Source organism: Tenrec ecaudatus, chromosome 10 (genome assembly GCF_050624435.1).
Source record: "Tenrec ecaudatus isolate mTenEca1 chromosome 10, mTenEca1.hap1, whole genome shotgun sequence".
NCBI classification, from domain to species: domain Eukaryota; kingdom Metazoa; phylum Chordata; class Mammalia; order Afrosoricida; family Tenrecidae; genus Tenrec; species Tenrec ecaudatus.
The window spans coordinates 67,056,525-67,075,624 of record NC_134539.1 but is presented as its reverse complement, the minus strand read 5'-3'; the positions used below and the strand labels follow the sequence as shown (position 1 = coordinate 67,075,624).

The 19,100-nt window shown below is 41.7% G+C and overlaps 1 protein-coding gene across 1 annotated transcript in view; it reads right to left on the bottom strand.

Annotated features, from left to right (window-relative positions):
- Positions 1 to 19,100, bottom strand: part of TRPM6 (transient receptor potential cation channel subfamily M member 6) — a 206,374-nt gene that overhangs the window by 80,108 nt on the left and 107,166 nt on the right. The window contains exons 15-17 of the mRNA XM_075560537.1: positions 18,285 to 18,562; positions 15,399 to 15,627; positions 10,147 to 10,299 (exon numbers count right to left, since the gene is read on the bottom strand). Of these exons, the coding sequence (XP_075416652.1) occupies positions 10,147 to 10,299; positions 15,399 to 15,627; positions 18,285 to 18,562 (660 nt within the window). The remainder of the gene's footprint in view (positions 1 to 10,146; positions 10,300 to 15,398; positions 15,628 to 18,284; positions 18,563 to 19,100) is intronic.

The window sequence follows — 19,100 nt, the reverse complement described above, 5'->3', positions numbered from 1 at the left end:
CAATTGTTCCAATGCCGGAGCCCATTGGACAGTCACTGTGCCAATCCACCGCAATGAGGCCCTTCCTTTGCCTTGCTGCTCCTCTATTTTACCAAGCATGATCTCTTTCTCCAGGGATTGATCTCTCCTGACAATATATCCAAAATATATAAGGCACCGTCTTGCATGCTGGCTGTACTTCTAAAACGTCCTTTTGTACTTCTGAAAAGTATCCATGGTACTTTCAATATTCTTCTCCAACACTACAATTCAAATGCATCAGTTCTTTGGTACTCCATATTCAGTCTCCAACCTTCACATGCATATGAAGCAATGGGAAAGAGCCTGGCCTGAGTCAGGAGGGCCTTCGTCCTCAAAGTAACATCCTTGCTTTTTAATTCTCTAAAGAGAGTTTGTGCAGATTCACCCATTGCCACTTATCTTTCAATCGCCTCACTGCTGCTTCCACGAGCGTTGATTGTTGCTCTAAGAAAGACTAAATCCTTGATATTTCGATCTTTTTTCCTTTTGACATGTTACCTATTGGTCCAATTGTGAGAACTGGAGGGCCATCTTGACATTGAGTCTTAATCCATCCTCAAGGCTGCAATCCTTGATCTTCATCAACAGGTGCTTTAAGGTCTCACTTTCAGCAAGCTGTGTCATCTGCATAGCTCAGGTTAATAAGCCTTCCTCCAAACCTAATGTCACTTTCTTCTTCATGCAGTCTAGCTCCTCTGATTGTTTGCTTAGCCGATAGATTGACTAAGGAGAGTGAGAGGACACAACACTCATGAACACCTTTCCTGATTTTAAACCATATAGTATTCCCTTGTTCTGTGCACACAACTGCCCCTTGATCCATGAACAAGCTCTGCATGAGCACAAAGAATTTTTCAGGAAATCCTATTCTTCTGAAGGTTATCACTGTCGATGTACTGCTGCAACTGCTGTTGTATGATTTTCAGCAAAATTTTACTTGCATCACCCCATATGTGGGAAGCAAAATGAATTTTCCTAATGTGTCCCTTGCTATTCTGGTCACATACCTTCAATGATGCTCTACTACCTACAAAAGAAAAACAATACTCTTTCCTAAAATATACACCAGTCTCCATGATTGAGTCTCAATCTATGTTTCCAACAATACCTACAAAAACTCAATTTATGTCCTTTCCCACAACCTGTGCTTCAGCCAAACTATACAACCAAATCATTCCCTGGTTCTAATAAGTCTTGCTTTCTCCCACCTCTGCTCCCCTACTTAGTCTTGCTTCCCACTAAATGATAAGCGCTCCCCATGTTTTCCAAGGCAGGGCTCTGATACTACTTCAATTATGAAGCCGTTATACATCACTAATCCTCGCCTACTGACCCTTAGTAAGATGAGTCCTCTCTGTTATTTCATCTTGCTATAATTTATTTCTAAGAAAGCATATGTCATCAAAAGTCAAGGTGATAGAAAAAATTGAGAGTGAATTATGATGTTATACCTGATAAACATAATGAACATTGCTGAAATGTAAATGTACACATGTCGACAAAGCAAATGGTTTGTTACATACATTTAACGACATTTTTTAAAAATCATGCTTCTAACAAGTTTGTAAATAGAGAGAGTTACACTTCTCATCAAGTTAATTGGCCTGTAGGAATTTCAATAAAGAATTTCTAAAATGTCACTGAATAAATGCAGTAACTGATTATCTTCCTGTTCAACTCAGTAAGAATGGTCTTCCCTCAACTGCCATCAGAGCTTCCGTGACATTCATTATCACCCATGAGTCCTCCAGAGACAAAGCACAGACGCTCCACTTTTAAAAGCTCTTCATGTCATCTGTCTGGGAGTTTCCCCCAAAGCACAAAATGGAAAATATGTCCCTGACTATGTTAGACAGGGTTCTCTAGAGACAAAACCAGATTGCTAGTATATATATATATATATATATATATATATAAATAGCTATATAACACAAGATAATGAACCGTTAAATTATACACATAGAGATAATACACAAAATTAACAGTTAAATTATAAAGCAATGAGCCACTAGCAGTCCTTTAAGTCTTAAGAGCCACCAGTTCCTTTCTATAGAGAGAGCTGGGCTATGTATACCCAGGCAGCAAACAGCAAGGCAGGTCCCCAACTGTCACCAACTGTCAGTCCCCAGCTCCAGAGACGAACATTCCAATCATGTGAGCTTAAAGGGACCTTAACTCACAGTAACACAGTCCACAGGCTAGGCATCCCACAGGTAGTGTACTATTTCAATTGAGGCACAGAACAAGCAAGGCAGCCACACGCAGGTCCAATGATTAAAGAGAAAGAGACAAGCAAGGCGAGGCTCACCGAGCCATTTATCTCTCTGTCCTTCAATTAATTCTACTTGTGTTTATCGGCCAGGCTGGCACAATAAACTATCGCACTGGCCTAAGCAACTACTAGCCTGCCAAAGTGCTGCCTCCTCCCCACCCATCAAAATTTTAAACACTAACAGATAATAAATAGCTGATGTTTAAATTCAAAGGCAAAAGACAATGTGTCACTATTATTGCTGTCCACTCAGAAGAGACTTGAAACTTTTTCAAGAAATGTTTGAAATTGAAGAATGGTGAGGAATCATGGATATCAGAAATGAGATCATATCTGCCCTCATTGCATGCCCAGACTTGTGTGTGTGTGTGTGCGCGCGCATGCTCAGTTATATCTGCCTGTTCTGAGGAGATTTATTTTATTTTATTTTTTATTATTTTATTGGGGATTCATACAACTCTTATCACAATCCATACATACATCAATTGTGTAAAGCACATTTGTACATTTGTTACCATCATCATTCTCAAAACATTTTCTTTCTACTTGAGTCCTTGGTATCAGCTCCTCGTTTTTCCCCTTCCTCACCACCCTTCCTATCTCATGAACCCTTGATTATTTTTAAATTATTATTCTTTTTCATTTCTACACTGTCCGATGTCTCCCTTCACCCACTTTTCTGCTGCCCATCTCCCAGGGAGAGGGCTATATGAAGATCACTGTGATCAGTTTCCCTTTCTCCTCCCACCTTCCTCTTTCTCAGCTGGTATCACTACTCTCATTATTGATTCTCTGTGTTTCCAGCTCTAATCTGTACCCATGTACATGCTCTGCTCTAGTCAGATTTGTAAGGTAGAATTGGGATCATGATAGTGGGGGGGGGGAGGCAGGGAGGAAGCTTAAAGAACTAGAGGAAAGTTGTATGTTTCATTGGTGCTATCCTGTACCCCAACTGCCTCGTCTCCTCCCCATGACCCTTCTGTAAGGGGATGTCCAATTGCCTACAGATGGGCTTTGGGTCTCCACTCCGCACTCCCCCTCATTCACAATGATATGATTTTTTTGTTCTTTGATGCCTTATACCTGATCCCATCAACACCTCATGATCACACAGGCTGGTGTGTTTCTTCCATGTAGGTTTTCTTGCTTCTCAGCTGGCTGGCCACTCCAGAAGCTATATCTTTTTATAGCCGGGCACCATCAGCTTTCTTCACCACATTTGTCTATGTACCCACTTGTCTTCAGTGATTTTGTCGGGAAGGTGAGCATCATGGAATCCCAGTTTAATAGAACAAAGTGTTCTTGCATTGAGGGAGTACCTGAGTGGAGGCCCAAGGTCCATCTATCTGCTACCTTAATACTAAACCTATAAATATGTACACATAGATATATTTCCCCATCATATATATATATTTATATATGTACATGTCTATATTTAGACCTCTATAAATACCCTTCACCTCTTAGTTCTTTCCTTCATTTCCTTTTACTTTCCTCTTGTCCCACAATCATGCTCAGCCTTCATTTGGGTTTCAGTAATTCCTCTCAGTTACATTGCCCTTGATCAAGCACTACCAGGCCTCTTACACCCTCCTCATCATCAATTTTTGGATCACTTGTTGTTCCCTTATCCCTGAGGTTGTTAAAACCCACTTCCCCCCCCCGCCACTCCCACCCCATGTCTCCACTGGAACCATTGGTCCCATTGTTTTTCTCCTCCAACTTGTTTATCCTGCCTATCTTATCTAGCTAGAATTGCAGCGATAATAATGCACACAAAAAAACAAGACAGAACAAAACAAAGCAACTAAAGAGAACAAAACAAAAAAACAATGACCAAAAATAAAAGAGAAAAACTTGTAAATAGTTCAAGGTTTGTTTGTTGACCTTTAGGAGTGTTTTCCGGTGGAGTCTGATGGGGTATCACGCCCTGGCCCCGAAGTCTATTTTTGGTATTCCCTGGGGAGTTTGTTGCTCTATTCCCCTTGATGTTCTGTGCACACCCTTATTGTTTCACCTCAGTGTAGTGGGGTCAAATCAGATGTAATTCCTACACTGTGTCTCTAGTGTTGCCCCCCAGAGTACTATGTGTCAGCAAGGGACATCGTGTCTGGTAGTGGGGCTGGCCCTATGGTCCTCCTTGTGCTTTGGTGGCTCTGAGCAGGAATATCATTCTCTGGGCTTGGTGGGCCAGAATGTGTTCCACTCTCTCTTCCTCCCCCTTCATTTGCTCCTGTGTGCTCTGATCAGGCATGTCCCTCTCCCTGAGCTGTAGCTTCAGTGCTGTCCTCTGAAGTGAATTCGTCTGCAGGGAGAGGGGCTGTCCACGTAGTTGGGATTGGCGATAGCTCCTCAGATTTAATTCTTGTCCATCACACAGAAGGTAGTCATTAACTATCCATTAAATTCATAACTCAATAGGATCGTGTCCGAGCCATCAAGGTGGGGGGTTGCTATAAACAGGACCACTATATTACAGTCTAGGAGTTCTTGGTTAGTGCAGATGACGACTTGGCTGCTAAAAAAGTCTGCAAGCGTGAGTGCCCCAGACGTATCTCAAAAGAATGGCTTGGAGACTTACTCCCGAAAAGTCAGCCCTTGAAGACCCTGTAGATTTTCAGTGAGTCAGTTCTACTCTGGCACCCAGGGGCTGTCCTGAGTCAGAATCAACTCAGTAGCAACTGGTTTTATATTACAGTCCAATTTTTATTTCTCAGGGGTGCTGTGATTTGAAATAAATTTAAGATTAAATTGTCTATAATTAACAGCCATATCATCTGTTAAGAGCATATTTAGTTGACACTCAAGAAAGAAACTCTCTAATATTCTCCTCCTTTAGTATCAACTATGAAGTCCAGGTGGTGTAGTGATTACTCATTGGGCTTATAACAGAAAGATCAGCAGTTTGAAAAAAACCAACCACTCCTCTGAAGAAAGACGAGGCTTTCTACTCCCATAAAGAGTTACTTCCCCCTAACACCCATCTGTAGGCAATTGGACATCCCCTTACAGAAGGGTCGCTGGGAGGAGATGAGCCACTTGGGTGCAGTGTAGCCAGGATAAAACATATAACTTTCCTCTAGCTCTTAAATGCTTCCTCCCCGCACTATCCTGATCCCAATTCTACCTTACAAATCTGCCTAGACCAGAGGATGTACACTGGTACAGATAGGAACAGGACACACAGGGAATCCAGGATGGATGATCCCTTCAGGACCAGTGATGAGAGTGGTGATACCAGGAGGGTGGAGGGAAGGTCAGCTGGAAAGGGGGAACCGATCACAAGGATCTACATATAACCTCCTCCCTGGGGAACTGAGAACAGAAAAGTGGGTGAAGGGAAACATCGAACAGTGTAAGATATGACAAAATAATAATTTATAAATTATCAAGGGTTCGTGAGGGAAGGGGGAGCGGGGAGGGAGAGGGTGGAATGTGGAGCTGATGCCAGGGGCTTAAGTGGAGAGCAAATGTTTTGAGAATGATGAGGGCAATGAATTTACAAATGTGCTTTACACAATTGATGTATTTATGGATTGTGATAGAGTTGTATGAGCCCCTAATACAGTGATTTTTTTTAAAGAGTTCCTCCCCATCTCTACCGTGACCACAATTCTACCTTACAAATCTGGCTAGACCGGAGCATTTTCAGTGGTACAAATAAGAGTTCTTGACACATGGAATCTGGACAGATAAACCCCTCAGGAACAATAATGGGAGTAGCAATACCATGAGGGTAGGGGAAGGGGGGGAGATGGGGAGAAAGAGGGAACCAATCGCAATGATTGATGTATAATACATACACACACACACACACACACACACACACACCCTGAGGGGGATGAACAACAGAAATGTGAGTGAAGGGAAACAGCAGCCGGTGTAAGATATGAAAATAATAATAATTTATAATTTATCAAGGGTTCACAAGGGTGGGAGGATGGATGAGGAAGTGGGGGAGGCGGAGCTGATATCAAAGGTTCAAGTGGAAAGAAACTGTTTTGAAAATGACAATGGCAACCCATGTACAAATATGCCTGATACCATTGATGTATAGATGGTTCTAAGCACCCAATAAAATTATTTATTTAAAAAAAAGAGTTACAGTCTTGAGCATTTCTCCCCTATCCTCGAGGGTGTCTCTGAGACTACCCCAATGCATTGGCAGTGAGTTTGGATTTTGGAGGCTTACCTGCTTAGTGGAGTGCTCCAGCTACCTGCAAAGCCGTTACATAGTTGTGAAAGTACATTTGTCCTGGGCAAAGAGACAATAGAACCTGTGAAAGCCGAAGGAGTAGTTACATCTACTTGAAAGAAGCTTACTTGCTCCCGCGGGTCAGAAACATCCAACATATTTATATATGTGCATGTGGACAGTCTCCTTCACGCAACAAACACGTAAACTAAGTCCATATGAAAAACTAAGACAAACAGAATGTTTCACATCCTATTTCTCAAAGTGCTTTTAGGACGCACAAGTGTCCTCAATTACAATTGTTCGCTCGCTGTCTCTGCAGATGCTAATAGGCATACGAACTACCGGCGGGCATACAGTACATACTTTAGTGGAAGATGGCCGTCATCTGAAGAAACCCAGAAATCTACCTCCCTGGGGTAAAGGAGGAGGGGCTGTTCTCTGGCTTCGGTAAAACGAGAATAGCTTTAACAGGAGCAACAAGTCATGTCGATGGTCTACTGGGGCTCTTGCACTTTTCGTACTTCCTTTCACGTTTTATGAAGTGCTCGGGTGGTGTGGTGGTTATTACACATTGGACTCCTAATGAAAAGGTCAGTGGGTGGAAAACATGAGGCTTCCTACTCCCATAAAGAGTTACAGTCCCACAAAACTACAGGGTCCATTCTACCCTGTCCTACAGTCAGAATCAATTCAATGGCAGCGGCCTCTATGAGTCAGAATCAATTCAATGGCAGCGAGTTCTACCTTTTATTGCCCCCTATGAAAGGGAGAGTATACCATACTGGGGCTAAAATCCAAGGACATGCAACAGAACAGCAAGGGGAGCAAAGCAATGAAGTCCCCCGGGGAATACCAAAAACAGACTGTGGGGCCAGGGTGTGGCCCCCAGCAGACTCAGCAGAACACACTCCTAAAGGTCAATAAATATACTTTAATGTATTTATAGGCTTGTCTTTTTTTGTTGGCGGTTTTTGTTGTTGTTTTGTTGCTTTGTTTTGCTCTGTCTTGTTTTTTTGTTGTTTTTTTTTTGTTTTTTTTTTGCTTATTATTGTCTCTGAAGTTCTATCTAGATAAGATAGGCGGGATAAACAAGCTGAAGGAGAAAACAGCAGGACGGACAGCTTCCAGGGAGACATGGGAGAGGGGTCGACAGGGGGAAAGGAAGTGGGTGTTACTAAAACCAGGGACAAGGGAACAAGAGTGATCTAAAATCGATGGCAAGGAGAGTGTAAGAGGCCTGGTAGGGCTTGATCAAGGGCAACATAATCAAAAGGAATTACCAAAACCTGAATGAAGGCTGAACATGATAGTGGGAAAAGAGGAAAGCAAAAGGAAATAGAGGAAAGAACTATGAGGCAAAGGGCATTTATAGAGGTCTAAATACAGGCATGTATATATATAAATATATTTATATATAACGATAGGGAAATAGATCTATGTATTTATATTTGTAGGTTTAGTATTGAGGTAGCAGATGGACATTGGGCCTATACTGAAGTACCCCCTCAATGCAAGAACATTTTGTTCTAATAACCTGGCATTCCATGATGCTCACCTTCCCAAAATGATCGCTGAAGACAAAATGGGTACATAAGCAAACGTGGTAAAGAAAGCTTGTGGTGCCTGACTATCAAAAGATATAGCACCTGGGCTTTTAAAGGCTTGAAAATAAACAAGTGGCCATCCAGCTGAGAAGCAACAAAGCCCATATGGAAGAAGCACACCAGCCTGTGTGATCCTGAGGTGTTGATGGGATCAGGTATCAGCCATCAAAGACACAGAACAAAAAAAAAATCATATCATTGTGAATGAGGGGGAGTACGAGGTGGAGACCCAAAGCCAATCTGTAGGCAATTGGACATCCCCTTACAGGAGTGTCACAAGAAAGAGATGAGCCAATCAGGGTGCAGTTTAGCACCGTTCAAACGTACAACTTTCCTCTAGTTCTTTAATGCTTCCTCTCTCCTCCACTATCATGACTCTAATTCTACCTTACAAATATGGCTAGACCAGAGCATGTACACGGGTACAGATTAGAGCTGGTAACACAGGGAACCCAGGACAGATAAACCTCTCAAGACTGATATTGAGAGTAGTAATACCAAGAAGGTAAGGGTAAGGTGGGGGGAGAAAGGTGGAACTGATTACAATGATCTATATATAACCCCCTCCCAGGGAGATGGACAATAGGAAAGTGGGTGAAGGGAGACAATGGTCAGTGTAAGACATGAAAAAATAATAACAATTTATAACTTACCAAGAGTTCATGAGAGAGGAAGGGTGGGGGAGGGGGTTATAGGTGCCATCAAGTGGGTTCCACTCACAGCAACTAGGTGCACAGCAGAATGAAACAACGCCCTGTCCTCCACTGTCCTCACGTTTGTTCCTATGCTGGAACCCCTTGTTGCAGCCACTGTGCCTATCCTTCTCTTTGATGGCCTTCCGCTCCTTCACTGCAGCTCCACTGTACCAAAGATGACGTCCTTCTCCAGGGACACGTCTTTCCTGACATGGTCCAAAGTACGTGAGAACCAAGTCTCTCCATCCTTGCCTCTAAGGAGCACCCTGACCAGACTTCTTCCAAGACAGATCTGCTTATACTTTTGCAGGGCATGATGCTTTTAATATCCTTCTCCAGAAACACAATGCATGGATTCTACTTCAGTCATCCTTATTCATGTTCAACTTTCACATGCACACGAGGCAATGGAAACTACCAGGGCTTGGGTCAGGAGCGCCTTAGGCCTCAGAGTAAGAGCCTTGCTTTCCATTACTCTATGGTGCAGTAGACTCACCGAGTAGTAGGAACCAAGAAAGATATCTTACTACACTTGCCAGCAAGTCACAACTTTAGAAACAATGATCTGAGGATACATGCACTGCATGTGGGACATTCTCCCAGCGAAGACGGGCTGCGAGAGAAGTGGATCACACAAGTTGCCTATGAAAAAGTATAAATCTTAGAATGCACGGGAAACTTTCCATAGCCACTGATTTAACAAGTGAGAAGATCAACACAAATGCTAAGCCTGTGCCTTCGCAAATAAATATTTTTTTAAACATTTTATTAGGGGCTCATACAACTCTTACCACAATCCATACATACACATACATCAATTGTATAAAGCACATCCGCACATTCCCTGCCCCAATCATTCTCAAAGCATTTGCTCTCCACTTAAGCCCTTTGCATCAGGTCCTCTTTTTTTTTCCCCTCCCTCCCCGCTCCCCCCTCCCTCATGTGCCCTTGGTAATTTATACATCGTTATTTTGTCATATCTTGCCCTATCCACAAATAAATATTTGAAGATGAGGCGTTTCTCATTGTTGCCGTAGAGAAGTGCACCGTCGATTTATTCGACTGGTCACAAAGGAAAAGGAAAGATAAATGTCTGCTTTGGAATATTTTGCTACATCATATACGGAGTTACCGATTATGCAGAAGATAATAAAATGTCTGCGCAATCGTTCAGAAGGCATTTTAAAAATACTTTTCAACTCCAGGATCATCTGTCATCACTGGAAAGCGTGCGAGCAACGTTCCCATTCGACAGATTGCCATGTAAGGATGCTTCTCATCGTGTATGCTTCTGAGCCCTATTACGGAAACTCAATTCACAATGACAGCGCATGTATGACATAACATTGCACTGACCGTAGAAGCACTTTCCTTGCTACTGCCGGGGCCCTGGTCACCGTAGTTCCACGTAAACTGGTAGTCCTGGGCCTGTGGGATGTGTGACATCTCAGCTTTGCTTTTAAAGTCCAGGGTCAGGATGATAGGTGGTAAAAGGATACTTATGATGATCTTTAAAAGAAAACAAAGCAAAACAAATAGTGGGGCTTATGCGTGGCACAAATAATATTCAAATAAAAAATTAAGAATGTAAATGTATATAAAATTTCAGGGCTATTCACAAATCAGTTTACACCTCAATTCTACGCATAATTGTAACTCAGTAACTCGTTATAAAAGCATCTCCCTAAAGAGATTTCATCAGCACCAGCATATATGGGTAAGGGTATTCCTGATGGTTATTTGTAATAGCAGAAAACCTGCATCCACCTAACTGTTCACCTATAGAGAGATAGCTGGTGTGTCCAATATAGAATACTGGGCAAGCATTGAAAAGATAAAAGAAATGTTGAACGTAATGAAAAAGTATTTAATATAGATGGTTAATTGGGACAAAAACAACTTAGAGAATCATGTATATAGTATAATCTTATTTTTATTTCTTTTAATTATTTAAGACTATATGCATATACAGGAGCCTGGTTACATAGTGGGTAAGCATTGGGCTGAAATTCATAAAGTCATCCATTGCTTCCACCAGACTACTCCATGGGAGAAATAATCTTGGAAAGAAAGAGTTATAGTCTTGGAAACTCACAGGGATAGTTCTACTCTGTCCTACATGGTCACTGTGAGTTGGCATTGACTCAATAGCAGAGCAACAAGCATATGGACATGTGCATGTAAATGTTTTTACAACATGTGGCTCACACTGACACTGCTTACCCCTACAGGAGCTTAGGTGGTTTTGCCAGGTGAGGTTTGGGCTGCTAACTGCAAGATCATTTGCTCAACATTACCAGTTGCTCCTCTGGAGAAAGCTGAGGCTTGTTCACCTGAAGACTGGCAGCCTTGGAAACTCCATAGAGAGCTGCTATGAGTCAGCATGATTGTGAGAGCAGGGAGCTTGCTTTGGGCTTTAGAGGGGCCAAGGAGAAGGAGTTCCTCAATACTGAAATATTCTTCAATGCACAAATTGCTTTAATAACGTGCAAAAACCTTTAAGCGGTAAGTATCACATAAAACACACTGAAATTTAGTCATATTATAAAGTCAAGAAGGGTCACCTTCTGTTAGCTCTATGACCCGTCCTACATACGGTAAATATTTTCTCTGCTAGACAAACTCATGGAATGCGTAGATTCAAACACATTTTTGGTATTAGAGTGCTACATTCATGATAGCATTTTTATATAGTCAATTTTGAGGCCTTTCAAGGTTAAAAATTGGTTAGATTTACTAAATATTGGAGAAGGTGCAAAATCACTTGCCGGTCATGGTCTCTTGTGGACCTTAGTGTTCTCTAATACAGGGAAGAAAGACAAAAATCCAACCTAACTAGATACCAGTCAAAATTCTATAAACTGAAGTCAACACTGTGATGCCACTAGGGGTGTTGTGGGGGAGGGGTTCAGTGACAATGTCTGAGAGGTGGCACCGAAATGATGACGGGCTGTCTGAGCAGTGTACAAGCTGACAGTTATTTTGTTTATTTAAAACCCCTGCTGGTAGTTACGACAAAAACCGTTTTCAGAAGTCTACTCTATGAGTATCCATAGATACACAAGCTCTACCTACAAGCTACAGCTTTAGGCTAATTTTCTTTTTGAACCTTCTAATGGACTACAGCCAGGGCTGTTACCCAAGTACTCTGATGCTTCAAGTTACCTGATTTCACCTGTAGGTACTTCAAGCCCAAGATGGTGTTTCTGTTGCTATCATTTTTCATATAGGCACTGATTTTGTCATTTATTTCCTGGTTTTAGCTATAATATTATGGCACTTAATATATATTTTAGTTATAATATTTACTGTATATTGTTATATATTATATATTTAGTTATAAAATATAGTATATATTTTAGCTACAATATTATGGCAATTAGTATATATTTGTGAACCTAGGTCAATAACATTTTTGACAAAATAGTAGCAATTAAAGGAAAATGAATCAAAATCAAATGCAGTGGAAAATGAATTGTTGCAGATACAGTTGGGTTAAAATTTAGCACCTTATCATTTCATCTCCCTTATGACCCACTTTATATTTGTCCTAGTTTTTATTATCTTCTGCTTTCTTTTGGATTGAGGTTTTTGTTTTTTTACTTTTTTACTATTCTTAGTTTAGGGTTTTTAAAAAATATTTTCTGTATATGAAATTTAAGATAGGTAAATGTATAGAGAAGGTAATTGGATTAATGGTTCCTTGAAGAATGGCAGGGCAGGTTGGGGGAAACGAAGAGCCAATTACGATGAGCACAAGAATGAATAAAATGTTCTAAAAGTGATTGTCGTACTGATTGTACACTTCTTAATGTGATTGAACTATTGACTTGCATGATACTTGAATTATACGACTGAAACGATTTCTAACAAGGAATATAAGTTAGAAATGGCTTCTGCTAATTACTAATAATGTTACTAATAATGTTTCAATTCCATGCAGAAATATTTTATGAAAAACATTGTTATTCACATTTATATAATCTAAGAGAATTACATGTAAGCAATTTGCAACTGTATTTATCATATTGCTTTATGATTCAGGGTCATACTGAACATCACTGGGGATTCTACCTGGTCTGGAAGTGCAGGGGTAACTGCCAGGAGTTTGACTAGCTCCAACCTAGTGCCACCACTGATCATTCACTGGTCAACTTTGCAGGGTAGACCATGGGTTTTTCAATACTGAGCTGTCTTTTCTTGCTGTATTTTATAGCTTGATCTCAGTGAAGGTTCTCTGGCTTTCTCCCTTCTTACATGGGATTATACGCAGGTGCTGTTTATTTTCTATCCAGGTGCAAAGCCCAAAACGAACTCTTTTAGCTCTAGAAATAGCACGGTTAGCACAAACACCGATCATCTGACACTCGTTCACTCCTAGCCCACTTCTGGATGAGGTCTCACATCCTCTTGGCCCTGTCTACTACAGAACAACCGACTTGAGAAACAATGGCATCATTAGCCCGTAGCTAAGCGCTAACATCAAACCAATTACCCTAAAAGCAATGTAATGACGTACTCGTCCATGTAACCCTCGGGAGTCTTCCTCCAGTCTCCACCCACTTGGAATTATTCTGATCAGGGAAACCTGAGAATGATTTGCACGTTTTTTGCCAAACTCAGAAGACAAGCACTGATTGAATTAGGATCTAGCCACTGGAAATAATGTGGTTTACATTATTATATTGTTATGTCACACATCAGAAACATTAAGTAGCTGATCCAGGCTCCTTTACTACTTATTCACTTCTATGCTGTAGGGCAGTTTCCTCTTGCTTCTTTACATCTCTCTTTTGGTGTCAGGCCCACTGCGCTTGGAATTCCCATGACAGCAGCTAAGAACAAATGAAGGGCAAGAAGTCTTCTTAACTGCTTAACAGCAAGCTGAAATATGTAGCCATGGGAAAAAGTATTTCTAAACTTTCAGTTGTCTATAATCATCTCACACTGGCTGCTCCTAGAGCTGTGAAGTGAACTTCGGCACAGGTTAAAGAGATTTCCTCATCTTCAAGAATTTCTTTTGGAAACAATTTAGTTCTGTTTCTTTGATCCTTTGTTAAAGAGATAGCTATGTAAGGTAATCAGATTGACATTTATGTCTGTTACTTCATTGGTGCATTAAGATGTGCAGACTTTTTAATGTGTTATAGTTTACTTTGGTTTATTTTGGGGAGTCTTGTCTAGACGGTTCATCAAAAGTAGTCATTTAAATGGGATACATTTTATTTTTAAGAACTTTAGGGAGAATAGGAAGAAGTCCTAGTGCAGCAGTGGACTCCACGCTGAGCTGCCAACCGTAAGGTCAGCTGTTCAAAATCACCAGTCACTCCCATGAAAGAAAGATGAGGCTGTCTACTCAAGTGACGAGTCAAGGTCTCAGAAACCCAGAGGATCAATTCTAGTCTGTCCTATAGGGCTGCTATTAGTCAAAATTGACTCGATGGCAGTGAGATTTTCTGAGTTGGAGAGGAATCCCAAAGCGGTGCAAATGGTTAAGTTCAACTGCTAACTGAAAGGTTGATAGGATGATTCAATGACAGACGCCTCAGAAGAAAGGCCTGATCATCGAATTCTGAGGAGAAGAAGAAAAAAAGTCTGCCCTTCCAGGTCTACGGACCACACTTCTACCTTAACAGCTACAGGCCGCCATGAGTCAGAGCCACTAGAAAGTGTTTGTTTGTTTTCCCCTGCGTAGGAAAATAAAAAATCGAAGGTGAGCCTCTTAATGCTTATGCTTTATTTTCCTTCATTTAGTTTCATAAGCATTTGTGCTTTTTAAAGCTTGACCATATTCTAAAGCATTCGGCGTGGGTTTTCTGTCAGAGCTCAAATGTCCTTGGGAAGTAACTAAATGGCTACTGTTTATTCAAGGGTGAGCAATGAGATTGAACTACGATGAAATGGCGGGGGGAGAGCCTTGGAGGTGGTCAGGGTGTGTGGGGACAAGCATGTGAAGTAGGCTTTAAGAAACAGCCATCTAGCTTACTAATTTTAGTTTATTATCTGTTAGGATTCATGAGTGGAGAAAAATTCCACATAAAAGTCTTACTACAATGGGTTGCACCTGGGACTGCGAAGCACAAGAGCAGCAATTCCAAGCCACCAGTCGTGCTGCAGGAGAAAGGTCTTTCTGCTCCCTACAGAGCTACAGTCTCAGAAAGCCCCAGGGGCAGTTCTACCCTGTCCCATGGGGATGCTCCGAGTCACAATCAACTTGAAAACAGTGAGTTTAGTGACATTCGAATGGCCAGGGCCAAAGGACTTTGAACCTAACCGTCCCTCGGAGTCGGAACGGGCTCGCTGGCAATGAGCTGTGTTGCATGCCTGCAGATGCTTCTCACATCTTCTAAGCATCTCTAGTTCAAGGTGGCTCTGGGATGGATCAAACAGATACAATTACCCCCCGTTGTAAAAAATAAGCTGCAGTAATGGAAGTTCAACTGGTCGTCTGAGGTTCTACAGGTAAGTACCCTCAGCTAATAGGTGAGAATGAGAGAGACGGATTCGTTTTGTGAAAGATGAACTTCAGAACAAGCCGAAAATGGAATTCAGGCACCTAGCGCTTCACACCACATTAAGATTAACCTCCATAAGGCAAGCAAATTTACCTTTAACCAAGGGTGCTTCCTCAATTTGAGACACCCCATCCACATGTCGGTCAGGAGCATCTGGGTGCAAGTATGGGAGACAAACGGTCGCAATCCTCCTGACACTGCCAGTTTCAAGGAGGTAGCATTGCTCCAGTTCTTGAGTTCATAGGTCAACAACTTCATGGCCATTCGCTCATTCTGCTTGAATGCCTTCTCCAAAACATCCAGCGCCAGCTGGCCAAACTGTCTGCAGTAATTGAGAAAATATAAGTAGGTCAGCTCAGAAACACTCTAAACACTGGGTAGGACACACACAGTGAGCTATGGTAAAAAGCAATAGCAACTTGTTAAACTAAGTTTACAGAAGTCATTTTAGAGGTATTGCCTCTCATAAGGACTGAGAGGGTGTGTGTGTGTGTGTGTGTGTGTGTGTACATATATAATAGGCTACAGAAGAAAAGATTAAAATTATCAAGGATTTTGTCTTCCTTGGATCCACAATGAGTACTCATGATAGCAGCAGTCAGAGATTAAAAGATATTGCATTTGGTAAATCTGCTGCACAAGACTTCTTTAGAGTAATGAAAAGCAAGGATGTTACTATGAGGTAAGGTGCACATGGCCCAAACCATGGTAATTTCCATTGCCTCATGTACATGTGAAATATGGACAATGAATAAGATCGAAGTAGAATTGATTCATTTAGATATAGATAGATAAATAGATAGATAAATTGTGGTGATGGAAAAGAATATTGAAAGTACCATGGACTGCTAACAGGACAAGCAGATCTGGCTTGGAAGAAGTACAGCCAGAGTGCTCCTTATGGGCAAGGATGGGGAGACTTAGTCTTGTGTACTTTGAACATAGTATCAACAGAGACCAGGCCCTGGAGAAAGACATCATGCTTGGTAAAGTAGAAGGATAGCAAGAAAGGGGAAAACCTTCAGTAAGATAGATTGACGCAGCGGCTGCAACCATGGTCTCAAGCACAGGCATGAGCATGAGGATGGAGCAGGACTGGGCAGTGTTTCATCCTTTTGTGTCACTGTGGGTGGGAAATGGCTCAAGGGCACCTGAGAACTACACGACAGAATTGGCTTTACATCAGAGGTGCCTGGGTGACTCATGGAGAGAAGCCCACTCCCTGTACTACAATGACCTCTATTGGAAGTTTTACCTTTGAACTCTTTGATAAGAATCAATCACATCTGGGCAAAAATGACTTCAAAACTATTGCGAAACCAGTTTGTTGTATTTTGAAGATTTTTTTAAATGGGATAGATTTTCAGTATTCTACAAAATCTATGAATAACAGAAAAAAGCCAGACCGGAAACGCCCTCAAACCTCTGATTTTGTCATTTTCCATAAGGCTGCTTCTTCTGACAAATAGGTGTTTTCATTTTCTGATATTTTGCTTTATTTTCTCATCAAAATTATACATTAGTTTCCATTAACTCCGGATCCCCCTTTTTCCTCACTAATAAAGAACAATTTTAAATCACACATATTACTAACTTGATCATCAAAAAGGCTTTTGTTTTTTGTTTTTGTTTTTTTTTTCTTCAAATTTCTTGCTCAACCATCACACTCTGATTCCTTAACATGATGCTTTTCTCTTGCTCACTCTCTCACTGGAGATGTGAAGCAGCGGCTCTTCCTTTGATTCAGTGTTAAAGAATTTGGGGGTCATGAGGGACTTTCACTGTCATCAAAGCTACAGTTTACAATGAAGATGCTTTCACCCAGAAATGCCTCCCGACTGGACCTAGTAGTAAGCAGCTCTATTGGGACACACACCCAAGTCTTCTAACTTATTCCACACAGCTCCTCACTATGCTTACGAACCCGCCAAACAAAACCCGCCGCAGAGTCCGTTCTGACTCGTATTGCTATTAGGCAGAGTGGAACTACTCCCTAGGATTTCCAAGGCTGTGTGTGTGTGTGTGTGTGTGTGTGTGTGTGTCTTCAAAAGTGTTCTGCACCTAACTTTTCCTTTATTTTATTTTTTAAAATCATTTTATTGGGGGCTCATACAACTCATCACAATCCATACATCCATCCATTGCATCAAGCACATTTGTACATTCATTACCTTCATCATTCTCAAAACATTTGCTCTCCACTTAAGCCCCTGGCATCAGCTTCTCATTTTCCCCCTCCCTCCCAGCTCCTCCCCCCCAGCTCCCTCATGAACCCTTGATAATTTATAGATTATTATTTTGTCATATCTTATACTCTCTGACGTCTCCCAGAGACGTTGGCCATCCCCCAGAGAGGAGGTTATATGTAATTGGTTCTCCCTTTCCACCCCACCCTCCCTTCACCCTCCCAGTATCCCCACTCTCACCACTGGTCCTGAAGGGATCATCCACCCTGGATTCTCTGTGTTTCCAGTTCCTATCTGTACCAGTGCACATCCTCTGGTCTAGCCAGATTTGTAAAGTAGAATTGGGATTAGGCTAAAAATCTTTATGGGATTAGAAAGCCTTCTCTTTCTCCTAAGCAGAGGCTGGTAGGTTTGAACTATTTACCTTACAATTAGCAGCCCAACAAGTAATCCACTATGCCATAAGGACTCCCTTTGAATACTTGCTCATTGTCCTCGAGTCTAGTCTGACTTAATAGTGACCCTAGACGATAGAACAGAGCTGTCCCTGTGGGTTTCCAAGACTATAAATCTTTAGGGAGTAGAAAGCCTAATTTTTCTCACGTGGAGTGATTCATAACCCAATACCTGGAAGGGTTCCTTGTTGAAGTACGCAAGGACTTTTTAAATAGGGAAGTCCAAAATATGCACAACGAGTCTATACGTGTAGAAGTGAGTGGGGAAGGGAGATAAAAGTGTCTAAACATTCAATGAAACATCAATGTTTATCGTGAAGTGAAGAGAGAATGCCTACTTGGAGTAGTTTCTCAGCTCTTCAGAGGCATCATCCACCATGCTGCTCTGCTTAGCTTCATGGGCCATGGCTCGGTAGAGTGTGCAAGCAATGACGGCCTTAACCGTGGCCTCTTCCCCATGTTGCCAGAGAAACATGGCCATCTTCTGCCTTTTCATGAGCACAGCCCAAACCAGCAAGTCATTGTAAGGGTATATAAAGCCAGTAGACTCAGGGTCCTCTAATAGGTTTTGTTCTTTTGACTTCTTCCTCGATTTATGAAGGGCTACAGTCTTTTCCTGTTGGAAAATAACATAGGAATGAATTTCCAAACACATGAGAGGATGATTGTGGGGAACACAAAGATTTCTCCCAAATTGCCTCCCCTAAATATGTGTTAGACTTAGGACACTGCTTGTAGCTAATGGTAAGTAATTGTCAAGTTACTCCCCTTAAGGCAGTCAGCTGCCAGACTACTGTCTAGTCCCACCAAGGGTAAGCCTGTTCCCTGCTGCTAAGGACAATGGGCTACTTCTCCCTAAAGGCTTGCAGTTCCTGTAGGCAAAGTTCACATCCTACTGATAATGGTCTCCATAGTTGAGTCAGGGAACAGGTCAAACCCGCTCAGTGACATCCAAAGTTAGGCTGCCATCCTGAATCTAGGATCTGCCCATCTTGCCACATGGATACCCCCAATCCCTCTTCCTATTGCGTGGATACCCCTAGACCACCCCCTCCCATTACTGTATTATCTATAGCACAACCCTTTCCTGTGACATACGTCTTCACCTGTAATTAGGGGGCTTACATGTCCCCAGAGAATATAAAAGCCTTGGT